This window comes from Numenius arquata, chromosome 4 (assembly GCF_964106895.1).
Source record: "Numenius arquata chromosome 4, bNumArq3.hap1.1, whole genome shotgun sequence".
NCBI lineage: Eukaryota > Metazoa > Chordata > Aves > Charadriiformes > Scolopacidae > Numenius > Numenius arquata.
The window spans coordinates 72,717,662-72,730,314 of record NC_133579.1 but is presented as its reverse complement, the minus strand read 5'-3'; the positions used below and the strand labels follow the sequence as shown (position 1 = coordinate 72,730,314).

The 12,653-nt window shown below is 42.4% G+C and overlaps 2 protein-coding genes across 2 annotated transcripts; one reads left to right on the top strand and one right to left on the bottom strand.

Moving 5' to 3' along the window:
• Positions 1-821: 821 nt before the first annotated feature.
• MRPL32 (mitochondrial ribosomal protein L32) lies at positions 822-3,317 on the bottom strand. The gene is made up of 3 exons (XM_074146735.1): positions 3,166-3,317; positions 2,087-2,268; positions 822-1,466 (listed from the first exon to the last, which is right to left on the bottom strand). Exons 1-3 carry the CDS (start codon positions 3,290-3,292, stop codon positions 1,212-1,214), a joined length of 564 nt encoding a protein of 187 aa, XP_074002836.1. The 5' UTR covers positions 3,293-3,317; the 3' UTR covers positions 822-1,211.
• A 316-nt stretch (positions 3,318-3,633) lies between these two features.
• Positions 3,634-11,927, top strand: PSMA2 (proteasome 20S subunit alpha 2). Its single transcript, XM_074146498.1, has 8 exons — positions 3,634-3,742; positions 6,052-6,128; positions 6,851-6,983; positions 7,397-7,519; positions 8,506-8,587; positions 9,691-9,764; positions 10,233-10,290; positions 10,373-11,927. Exons 1-8 carry the CDS (start codon positions 3,702-3,704, stop codon positions 10,487-10,489), a joined length of 705 nt encoding a protein of 234 aa, XP_074002599.1. The 5' UTR covers positions 3,634-3,701; the 3' UTR covers positions 10,490-11,927.
• Positions 11,928-12,653: the final 726 nt, after the last annotated feature.

Sequence of the window (12,653 nt, the reverse complement as noted above, 5' to 3'; positions counted from 1 at the left end):
AAATGCAACAGTGCTACGGTGCGGCTAAAACCAAAGTGAAAATCCTCAGGTAGGTGCTGTAACTGCACCACTGAGGAGAACCAATGGACAGCAGAGGGCAGAGCTATCCCCTCTCCGCAAAAGGCTCAAGACAGGAGGGCACCGCTCTTCTTTGTGGTTTCCCAAGCACACACTGACCACCCAGACTACTTTAATGGCAATGGCTGCAAAGAATCAGCTTGAACCCTTGCCAAACGGACAAGATTTCCAGTCATTACATTTCAATCTGTTATTTCGCTCAAGAAATCAAGTGCACTTTGAGGGGGGGGGGGGGGGGGGGGGGGGGGAAAAAGCTTTCCATACCATGGAATGGTTAAAGTTGGAAGGGACATCTAAGATCATCAATTCCAATCCCCCTGCCATGGGCAGGGACACCTCCACCAGACCAGGTTGCTCAAAGCCCCATCCAGCCTGGCCTTGAACCCCTCCAGGGATGGGGCATCCACAGCTTCTCTGGGCAACCTGTTCCAGTGTCTCACCACCCTCACAGTATTCCTTTAAGACAGAAAATTATTTTGTATACTGACAACAGCAAGAAACACTTAACCTTCAATCCAGTATACAAAGTGCAAATACCACATGCCAACCACCATTTTGCTCAAAACCAGGAATATCTCCACGTTTGTGGAGAGATCCAGGCAGATTCTGTTAAGAGCCACGGAAATAACCAGGTATCTGCATCTTTCCTTGTAAATAGCCTTTGCATCTAGTTAACTTTGGTTTTCAATGTCTGTCCATGTCCCCCCCAAAAAGAGCAGCAGCCAAAAACAGAAAGCAGATTTCCCTGGGAAACTCGACGTACTTTATTTTACATCTGTGAATGTTTTCCCTTTCTTAAAAAAAAAATGTTATTTACAAAACCAGCATAGAACAGTAGCAAACAAATTATTCAGGGTATTGTACACAGATGTCCAAACCCAAGGTAGATCCTCATTTCTCTTTTAATTCTTGATTGCTATGATGTATCACTGAGAAGCATTTCCCACTACATGCTATAGAAACACCACCCGACTGCAACACCACATGGCACGACACAGGATGTCAGCAGGATTCCCAAAAGTTCCCAGGTTTTCCATATCAACATTGAGTGCACAAAACGAGGAAAAACATTCTGGAAAAACACAATCTTTCTTACTGTAGCAACTGTTTTTGTAAGCATTAGTTCTATAGCATCAATTCTGAACAAACCAAGACGGACGCTTCCTGGGTCTTTCAATGATCCGCTTGCCTTCATCTTTCTCTGTGGGTTTTTCTCCATCATAAATTACAAGAGTCTCTACAGTTGGAGCATTAAATGGTCCTCCTTCCTTTTTCTGCATTTCCAACCGTATCAGTCGAGTTTCCGCTTTTACCTTTGCATAACAATAGCCACAAAGGACGTGCTTCTGTTTCAAGTTTCCACACTCGGGACAAACATCAATGTTACTCTAAAAAAAAGGCAGCGGAAAGCAGGAAATTTTGTAATTTGAACAGCAGCAACAAAATAAAAAAGGAAAAATCAGAAAGTACTAAAAATGTTAAATGAAATACCAGAGAAATTCTATTGTCTTTTCAAAATTTATTCTTAAAATATTAAGTAAATATGTATGTAATATTTATGTAACATTATGTAAAGTAATTTTTCTGTAATGTCAAATGCTTACTAATCAAAATAGCCTATGGAATTAATACCTGAATCATTATGCCTACTGATGTTCGGAATATTAAATACCAAAAACTACAGGCCTTTTCCACTTATACTACCTGTTTAGCTAAAACTCACATTTTGTTGGCTTGCACCTAAACTGTCACTGTTTATTTAACCACAGACTACAGTCACACATGATAAAGGTACCCGTTACAACGTATTTTGAAGATTAAGATGTCTTTTAAGCTTACTTATAAACAAATTCCAGAAAGTTTTTAGTCAATATTGACCACTATGATTCTCTAAAATAAGCAAGACGAAAAATGACTGGTGTAAATCTTACGCCAGCCTGCTTGTTTGCCATTAACAAAACAACTTGCAGTGAATAAGCCACCGAGCCCCTGGGAATTTGGTGATTACCTTTACTTTTATAAGCTTATTGGGATTTCTTCGCCTGCAGCGGTTCACTTCAATCGTGCGTCTTTTCTTCGGCGCTGCCATCCACAGGATACTATCTAAGAAGCTGGGTGCCTCATTACTTTCTGTAGTGTCCCTTACCGGCTCTGGAAGAAAAGCTGGAGCTTGGACAGCTAGTGCTGGTCCTGAAGGGAAGAAAGAAAAAGGTAATTCAATACACCCAAGCCACATTTTTACATGCAGCCAAGGAAATATGACACAGATGCTACTGACACCCCAAAGTGAGGAGGTAGTGTTGTAGTAAAATTAACTAGAAAAATGAAATGTAACGTGTAATCGAAGCAACCAAGGGAACCTGCCGCTGCTGCTAAAAGTCATCTATATGGCTCCAACCCGATTTGATCACTTAGAGAGAAACAGTAACCAGACATGATCTTAAAGGTCCCTTGCAACCCAGACAATTCTATGAGTCTATGATCTGAGATTACATGAAGGAACTAACTGCTGGACAATATAGCTTTGTTGATAAGCGGGATATTCCTGTCAAGAGAGTGAGGAACTGTACGGCTGATCAGCAAACTGAGAAAAATCACCTGGAACTGCCAAGATTAGAGGAGAAGTAGGTAAAAAGTCTTTTCGGCAGGGGGAGACCGTGACCACCGCCTCATCGACCACCTGCCCAAGTGATACCACCTACTCAAAACACAACAGCGGAAGAAGAAAGCAGAGTCTGCGCGCTAACTTACACAGGAAGCGAAGAAATCCCTACCAATCATTAAAAATAATAACAATGAATACGCGTTGTTAGAATACATAGTAATCAGTGTATAAAGAAGGCAAATTTTTGAAACAAAGGCGCGCTCCCGTTTTGGGACGAGCACCCCATTTCTGCGCATGAATGGAATAAACTCGGAAATGCCCCTGCTCTGTGTGTTACTGGCTGCCACACCGGGTAAAGAACCCAGATTTGGGACAAGAGTAGGAGCGGCCAGCGGCGTCCCCCGCCCCGTCCCCTCACCACCGGCCAGGGCTGCGCGCTCTCCCGCTCCGGCCCCCTCCCTCCGGAGCGGGCCGGCACCTACCCCAGGGCGGGATCTGACTCCCGGAGAAACCCGGCAAGAGAAACCCGCGCTCCAGCCGCCCCCAGCAACGCTGGAGGAGCCCGCGAAGCCGCGGCAGCGGAGAGAAGACGACCACCAGAGCCGCCATGTTCCCACACAACCCCGCCGAGCCCACAGAGGAAGGAAAAGCAGTCGCTCGGCGGGGGAGGGCACTAAGCATGCGCGCCTGTCGCTGAGCCTTCTGGGAAACAGAGTGCCCCGAGCACGTCACGGCGTAGAAGGGAGGGAGACCGGGACTTCAAGTCCCAGCATTCCCCTGGGTACCAGGGGCCGGGGCAACTTGGGGGCCCGAGGACTTCAAGTCCCAGCATGCCTCTCGAGGCGCCTCTTCGCCAATCGCATCCCGCGCTGGCCCGGCGCTCCTTCCCGGCATGCTCTGCTCTTCTGCACCTCCTTGCCAATCAGCGCGTTAGTTGTGTCCTCGTGGCGGAAGTGGGCGGGGCGAGCGCGCCGTGGGAGAGGGAGCTGGTGAGGGGAGTGGAGGGGCTCGTTCCAAAATGGCGGAGCGCGGTTACAGCTTCTCCCTCACTACCTTCAGGTACTCAGCGGGGCGAGAGGTCCGCGGGCCCGAGCTCTCGGCGGACGAAGGGAAGGGTGGCGCACAGCCTGGGCGGAGCGGTCTTGCGGCGGCGGCGCAGGATGGAGCGGGGACTTTGCAGAGTCATCGCCTCCCCGGCGGGGTCCGCGGGAGCCGGGCCTGCAGGCGCTAGGGGTTGAGGACGGCTGGCCCTGGCCAGTAGGGGCGAGCGTGGGGAAAGGGACGGGGAGCAGGCGGCTTCGCATTCGCCTGAGGGTGGCGGAGAGCTGCCGGGAGTCTTCGTGAGCTGAAGGGCTGCAGGCGCAGCCGGGGGTTGAGGCGGGGGCTGAGGTGAGAGTCCCGGGTCCTACCTGATCTCTGTCGCTGACCTCGGGCCCGAGCGCAGTCGCTGCTTGTATCTTCTGTCGTTGGTGCAAGCCAGAGTCACTGTGGGGCCAACCTAAGCTCTGTCTCGTCACTGGTAGTGCCTTATAGCGAGCCCTTGGTGGAGCGGTTTAGCAAACTTCGGGTCCCCCACGCACACGCTTTGGGCTGGGTAGTCATTCTGAGTTACTTAGAAACGCGTGATGATAGCTGAGCTATGGTGTCTTGACAACTTGCTTCAGAACAAACTTTGCAGATGCGCGAATGAAAGAAGCCTTCAGATGAGTTTTAAATAGTTTATTTCCCTTCCTGCTCCGCTGTGTAGACAGTGCTGTCCTTGCAGTTTGTGTTGTGCACGGACTAGACACGGGAGGATTGCATGCACAGAATGAATACACTACTGGAGTAGTATCTGTCAAAGTATTGCTCTAATGTGTGCACTTAAGATTAATTCATGGAAAAGGAAATTACTTTCCATTCTTTGTTTCTTGATGAAACTATTAAGCTACCCAGAATTATATTATACATGTAAAAACTGCATGCAAGAATGTTTGTGCTACTTTTGGTAAAGTGCCCCCTTAATCTCAGAGCAGAGTAATGCTGTGTAATTGCAAAGCAGGTTACTAAAGGCTTGTTGCAGTTAAACAAGTGAAGCAGTTCACAATCTGAAACTAGGAAAAGAATCTTACTGGATGGATGCAGCTAAACATGCCTTCTTTACTCCAGTGCCTTGAATTCTGTATTAGGAAATGTTTTCCTAAGGGAGTTCCAAACTTTTTTTCAGAGCACAACATGCTCTGAAACTTGAAACCATTTGATTTTATACTCGTACAGAAGATATACCTACTGACACTGAAGTATACCTACTGACACTTTCCCTCATTCACCTGCTCCATGTACTGAGAATTATTTGCCTTACTTTGTGCTTACTTTAAAAATATTTTGCTACTGTTCTGTATGTTTTAATTGCTGGCGTAGGAGACTATTGTTCTAGTTCATTAGTATTTAGTAGCGGAGAAGCTAGAATTATTACTTTGTTACCTTTATACACTGTTTACTCACTGTATAAATAACTATGCTAATTGATTATTGCTTGCTTTGTTTTTTGTAATACCTCTAAGCACCGAGTTACATAATTTTCTGTTTGCTTCTGCATCTAATAAAACAGCGTTGCATGAAGTAGAGCCCAGAGAAGAGATCCCTCTTGCAAAATCACTTGTCCAACAAGTGCCTGGCTCCCTGCTGTCCTTTTCACTGGGGATCGAGAATGAACCCCTTGATACCCCTCATTCTGGATGAGTTACTGTGTCAGCCTGACACCTGCTGCTCTGTTCTGATGATTCTGCATCCATTACCAGAAGGATGTGGATCGTTAAAAGAAAATATTGGGGTGGAATGGGAGCTGTTTCTGCCTTGTGCCATTGACAGGCTGTATTTTTATCACTCAAAAAGAGAGGCAACGTCTCGCTCGTACCATTCAGCAGTGAACATCGGTGTCTTGAAAACTTTTGCAAACCACACGTATAATGTCATTTCAGTAGAAAGTCATGAGCTGCTCTGAAAATTTTTCCCACTGAGTGGAAAACTTGTTTAAAAGGGTATAAAGTTGGAGAATGAACTTGTCCTCCTTCAACCTGCATCCCGGTCACTGCTTCCTATCTGAGATACATTAGCTTTCATCAAGGGTTGTAGGCTGTTTGAGTTTTCCAGTGGCACTGTGCAGCAGTGAGTTCTGTGCTGAACCAGTCCACTTCTTTTAGAAGCTGTTATGAATCTTCAGACTTGTGGTTTGGGGTTGGTTGGTGGGTTTTTTTAAATTCTGATTAGAATATGCTCATGCTAGGTGTAAAGAGGCGTAAAAAAGCAAGTTAGCATCAGATTGTGGTAGGAAAGAATTGAGCATATCAGAATTATGTCAGGCTTACTTTTTGCATTTTCTTTTTTAGTCCTTCTGGAAAACTTGTTCAGATTGAATATGCTTTGGCTGCAGTGGCTGCAGGAGCTCCATCAGTTGGGATTAAAGGTATGTTCTGAAAATAACTACTTTAGTGAAGGATTCAGGATGCTATGTATCATTTAAAAGAACTAACATAGTTTGGACTATGTACTGGGTCTTTGTCTTGCTGCCTTCTACATCTTTTATTTTTCTTTCAGTGGATTTTCACGTGTGATGTGGTTTAACCCAAGCTGGCTATTAGGACGGTACAGCTGTTCATTTACTTCCCCCCGAGTAGGATAGGGAGAAGAGGGAGAAAAAGGAAAAAAAACCTCGTGAATTGAGATAAAGACAGTTTAATAGAACAGTAACAGAAGATAAAATAATAATGGTAAAAGAATATATGAAATAAGTGACGCAATACACTTGCTCACCACCCAGTGATTAATTGCCGGTCCCATCCTGAGCAGTGATCACGGATTCCTGCCCTGTGGGAAGCCCCATTTATATACTGAGCATGATGCCTATGGTATGGAATATTCCTTCAGCCAGTTTGCCCTATCTGGGAAGCTGAAAAAGTCCTTGACTTAATACAAGTGTTACTTAGCGACAACTAAAGCATTATGTGTTACCAACGTTATTTTCATACTAAATCCAAAACACAGCAACTATTAGGAAAAAAATTAAGGGTTTTTAAAAAAGGGAAAAGCAAAATTCTTTACAGTCTGATAAACTTGCTCTGTGTTTCGACTGCTTTCCATAATTTTATTTTAATATATATATAAAAAAACAATTTTGTTCCTTTCCAGCTGCAAATGGAGTGGTGCTGGCAACTGAGAAGAAGCAGAAATCCATCCTTTATGATGAAAGGAGCGTCCACAAAGTAGAACCAATTACCAAACACATAGGTTTAGTGTACAGCGGTATGGGTCCAGATTACAGGTATTAAAAAATGTTGTTTGGTTGCCATTTAGACACGTTTTCAGACAAGAAATGTAAGAAACGGATGACAATTAGCTGTTTCTTTCTAAGTGTATGGCGTAATAATACATTGGGTTACACTGTATATGAAATTCACTTGAAGTTTTTCTTAATATATTCAATATCTTGTGAAATAATCTTCTTTCTAAAGAATGAGTAGGGAATGAACAGCAGCATAATTGAACCTTAATTTCAGTTTAAATATTTCAGAGACTACTCGGTTGATAAAGATAACCCAGTGCAGTCTGTTTTCTTACATTGGTGTTATGCCACATGTATAATTCCTTAGCATAATCTTTATTATGAGTTTTCACTTCTAGTTGTAACAACTAGTTGGAATATCTTTGAGGTACTAATTTTGTCTTTGTTTTTAGAGTACTTGTGCACAGAGCTCGGAAGCTGGCCCAGCAATATTACTTGGTTTATCATGAGCCCATTCCAACAGCTCAGCTAGTACAGAGAATTGCTTCTGTGATGCAGGAATACACGCAGTCTGGGTATGTGTTTTTCTGAATTTTGAAGTTGCTTAGAAACATTGTCTTGTTTAAATGTAAGGAATAAAAAGTGCCTGGTGATCCATCAGGAACAGCGTGGTGAGTAGGACTCGAGAAGTGATGGTCCCCCTGTACTGGGCACTGGGGAGGCCCCACCTCGAGGGCTGTGTCCAGTTTTGGGCCCCTCACCACAAAAAAGCCATTGAGGGGCTGGAGCGGGTCCAGAGAAGGGCAACCGAGCTGGTGAGGGGTCTGGAGAATGAGTCTTCTGAGGAGAGGCTGAGGGAGCTGGGGGTGTTCAGCCTGGAGAAAAGGAGGCTGAGGGGAGACCTTCTCGCTCTCTCCAACTCCCTGAAAGGAGGCTGTAGCCAGGGGGGGTCGGTCTCTTCTCCCAAGTCCCAGGTGATGGGACAAGAGGAAATGGCCTCAGGTTGCGCCAGGGGAGGTTCAGATTGGAGATTAGGAAAAATGTTGACACGGGAAGGGTTCTTAAGCCTTGGAATGGGCTGCCCAGGGAAGGGGTTGAGGCCCCATCCCTGGAGGGATTTAAAAGCCGGGTTGCCATAGTGCTTAGAGACATGGTTTAGTGATGGTTTTTATCAGAGTTAGGTTGATGGTTGGACTAGATGATCTTAAAGGTCCCTTCCAACCTAGACAATTCTATCATTCTGTGATTGATTTTTTTTGCATTAAATAGGCAGTTAGTTTTTCAATGGAGAATGCCCACAGAAAGAGGGCCAGCGGGAGGAGCACTGACTGGCAGCGGGTGAGATAGGGTCTTCATATCTTGCAAACGAACCTGTCAGACGAAGCGGTGTATTTTTGGGTTTGTACTGTTGGCTGACAGCTGATGGCAGCTCTGGGCTGGTGGGAGATGTTTGGGGGAAGGTTAACACGCCCAAAATAATTTAGTCACCTTTAGTTTTCACTGAATAAATTTCACATATCGTGATTCTTCACTGTGTAGTTGGTTTTTGTTTTGCCTGTAGTGGCGTTCGTCCGTTTGGTGTGTCGCTGCTAATATGTGGCTGGAATGAAGGGCGGCCATATCTATTTCAGTCGGATCCGTCTGTAAGTATCTTACATTTGCAAATTCTACTGCTTTTATAAAACGTCTAAAACTAAGTATGTGCTCATGAAATACTTTCTGGGATGGGAAGAATGCAGAGCTAGAACAAAAGATAATTTAATAAACTTCAGAAGTCAGAACGAGCCGGTTTCAGTAGGTGCTTGGAGCCAGCCTTGATCGTTCTGTGCCTACGTGTCTCTGTGGTGCTGGAGGGGTGGCAGTGGTTTTGAGGGAGATCATCATCCCCTTTCATACCTTCCCACCTCGTCGGTAGTGCCAGCAAGAGAGGCAAGCACCAGAAAAAAAAAAATTAAATGTTGACTGCTTATGGTACTCAAATAGTTGTTCCCTAAACTGGATGGAAGTTAGGCCAAAATCTATTGCATTGTGACATTTAATGCACATGCTTTAATATTTAATGACAGTGGTTAATTGAGTTTACTTGCTGTGTTTGCACTGTGCTTCTGGAAAAACTGTCCTTTGATGCATGTGTGAGTTGATGTGCTTTACATCAAACAAAAAACGTGGTCACTATAATGATCATGGATAGGCTTCAGAAATTTTAATTACTACCTGATGCTCAAATGTAAAAAGTATTTTGCAAAATGGAGATGTGTTGCGTAAGGCAGCTTGATGGAGGCATAGAACTGCTGATGGTCTTCATGCCAGAGAAGAGAATGAAGTGGTGGCTAAATATCCTGTTAGTAGCTAAGATAAATCAGATGGCTGATTTGCAAACAGTTGTTTATGTTACTTAAGATTAAAAAAGAAGAATATATGGAGTGAACCTCAGGAAAGATCTGGTTGTATTCATTCTCAAGGGCGAACATAGTATTTCTGTTGAAGGAATCCCAAATCAAAGGTACGCTAACAACTTATTAAATCCCATCTTTCAAAGTAGGTGGGGACCTATACAAATGTTTTGTACAATTTCACGGCATGTTTTTCCGTATCAAATTAATTTGGATGTCATCCAGAATAGTCTCCTATATTGTCAGAACGTACAGTATTTTCATAATTGCTTCTGTACTTTTTACCAAGTAATCAAATGCGTATTGTTTGACTCAGTTACACAAAAGAATTCACTAGATGGTTGCTTTTACAGGGAGCTTACTTTGCCTGGAAAGCAACAGCGATGGGAAAAAATTACGTCAATGGGAAAACATTCCTTGAGAAAAGGTAACGTATTTGATGCTTGTATGAAAGGACACTATCTGTTTTGTTCAAGCTCCCTGTAAAACAGCCAGATAAAAAAAATAGAGACTTTCAGATTATCAGAACAAAGCTTTAAAATACTTAGGGTAGAATGCTTCCTATTTTTACTTATTTACACATGCACGGGAAATTTGCTTTATTTAAACTCTAGCTTCTGTGTTTATGGAGAATTATTCCAATGCAATAAACATATTCAGCATATTTGCAGAAATATTGTTCTATATGGCTTCAGTAGGAAAAGCAGTGAATTTTTTTTTTTTGCAAATAATAACTTGAATATCTTAATAACTATTAATATCACAGTGCTTACGGATAATATTTGTATCAGAAATTGGAAGATTTTAGTAGCGTTTGAGTTTTTAGAGACTCTCGGATTATTAGGATTTGGAAAGATCGTTTCCCATGCTGAAATATGTGAACTTCTGTTTACAGATACAATGAAGATTTGGAGCTTGAAGATGCCATTCATACAGCTATCTTAACACTAAAGGTTAGCAAAATATTTAAGAAATTAGCTTCTTGCTGTTATGACACCATTGATACGATTTCCTGAACTGTCTTTTCTTTAACAGGAGAGCTTTGAAGGGCAAATGACAGAAGACAACATTGAAGTTGGCATCTGTAACGAAGCTGGTTTTAGGAGGCTCACTCCAACTGAGGTTAAGGACTACTTGGCTGCAATAGCCTAGTAGAAACTGAGCAAGACTGTGTGATTCACACAGAGGTCTTTTTAATTTTAGCTACTTAAATGTTTTTGTTTGCAATTTTTGCATACTTATTTCTACATGGTTTGTCTGAGAGATTTTTTTAAATATCATGTGTGCAAATGCAACAGTCCTAATATACATGGAATCTTATTACAGGTGACTCTTTCCCTTGATACATGGAATCTTTGTACACAAAATACTGTACAAAATGTAAAGTTATAATGATAGCCTGAAAAAGGCTTAAGAATAAAATTTGAAGGCCACTGTTTTGGGGGAAGGTGTCTGTGTGTCTTTTTAATCATAGCTTGTTTATGTGCATGAAGCTGAGATTTCAGTATCTTTTATTGTTGAGGAAACAATTTTCCACATTCAGCTGTGACGAACTCACGTTATACCTTCTTTTAAAGAATTTAACTTTTGAGTGGACAGGGTAATTTTTTCACTTTGGAATATTGTTTAGTTGTTAAGTAACTTCCAAAAATGGTTTTATCTGGTGTAAAAGATAATGTACTTTCAAAGAGAGGCAGAAGAGTCTTCCATTTCAGGTGTGAACTGTGATTTACTTCAGCATCTCTGCTCTTCACCCTCTTGGTCTTTGTGTCTCAAGAACTTGTTTTCTATTACTTGGGTTACTTTCATGGCCCTAGAGATAGCGTTGAAAACATGCTGAAATATTGTTAGAAATAATGCAAGCAATAACTCTTACTGAAAACTAATTGCACTTATCACCATCAATAAAAAACAACAGGGGTTACAAAGCAAAATGGGAATATTTAATGTAATTACTTTATCCCTTGAGTTGTGCTAAAGTATTTCCCAACTTGCAAGATAATTCTAAAGGTGCAGTAATGAAAAGAATGCTTAATCTATGCATCACAACTTCTACAGAGGCAGAACTAGATGCTTGAATATTACTGTGTGGGGGTGTTTGTATTGGTATATTTGTTATATGTGTAGAGTCGTTCAGGTTATACAGAGACACAAAATTTACCGTAAAAGAAACAGGATAAATATATGTACTGTTTTCAGCAGAAATAATCTGCTCTGCAGCCATTTAGGTTACTGTTTGCTGATTTTTTTTTTTTTTTTTTTTTTTTAAAGCAGTCTGATTGTTAAAATGTTATTAATGAAGTGGGAGCGATAGTTGGATCACTCTGCCTATGTGTATGGGAGCTAAGCTGGGCATGTATGGGAGCAGGCCAGCAGGTTACATGTTACCTGACCATAACTAAGGAAGAAAATACAAAATATGAGTTAGTCAGCAGAAAGTAGCGTATAAGCTAATACATCTGTTCTTTCGAATGTCTCTCTTCTCGTGTTTTATGCTCTCATTAGGTAAATAAGAATTTCTGAAGCATGCCGCAAATGAAGTTTTATTTCCTAATGTCAGAAATAAAAGCTGTGTCCAAATGGTTCGCTCAGATTTAGTCCAGATCACTTATTGAGTATTTTATTCTGAAAACTAATCCATGCTCTGATTCTTCTTCTAGAGAAAATGAACAACTAGGAACTGAAACTGGAGGCTCTATGTTGCTGGATCTTTAATTTTCCAGAATCATTCAGAAAACCAGAATGCTACTTGAATATTCACAGAATCACAGAATGATATGGGGTTGGAAGAGACCTCTGGAGATCATCTAGTCCAACCCCCTGCCAAAGCAGGTCCACCTAGAGCAGGTTGCACAGGAACATGTGGTTGGACTCGATGATCTCAAAGGTCCCTTCCAACCATGAAGATCCTGTGATTCTGTGTCCAGGTGGGTTTGGAATTCTCCAGAGACAGAGACTCCACCACCTCTCTGGGCAGCCTCTTCCAGGGCTCTGCCACCCTCACAGGAAAGAAGTTCCTCCTCATGTTTAGAGGGAACTTCTTACGTATTCATGCAAATTCAGTCAGGTTTTAATGCTATATAATTATTTAAAGGAATTTTTTATATGAAAAAATGCAGATAGGTACATCAGCAAATGGTTTGAGTGAACTGCAGTAGCTTAGTTGCCTCCTCTACTAGAAATGATTGATTAGCGAAGAGCAGCCTATGGAAACCAAAGCAATTTCAAATAAATCATACTATCTCATTCCCCAGATGGTAACAATGAGGCAAAGGGAAAACAACATTTAAGGGTTGTGGGGGGGGGGGGGTATAGT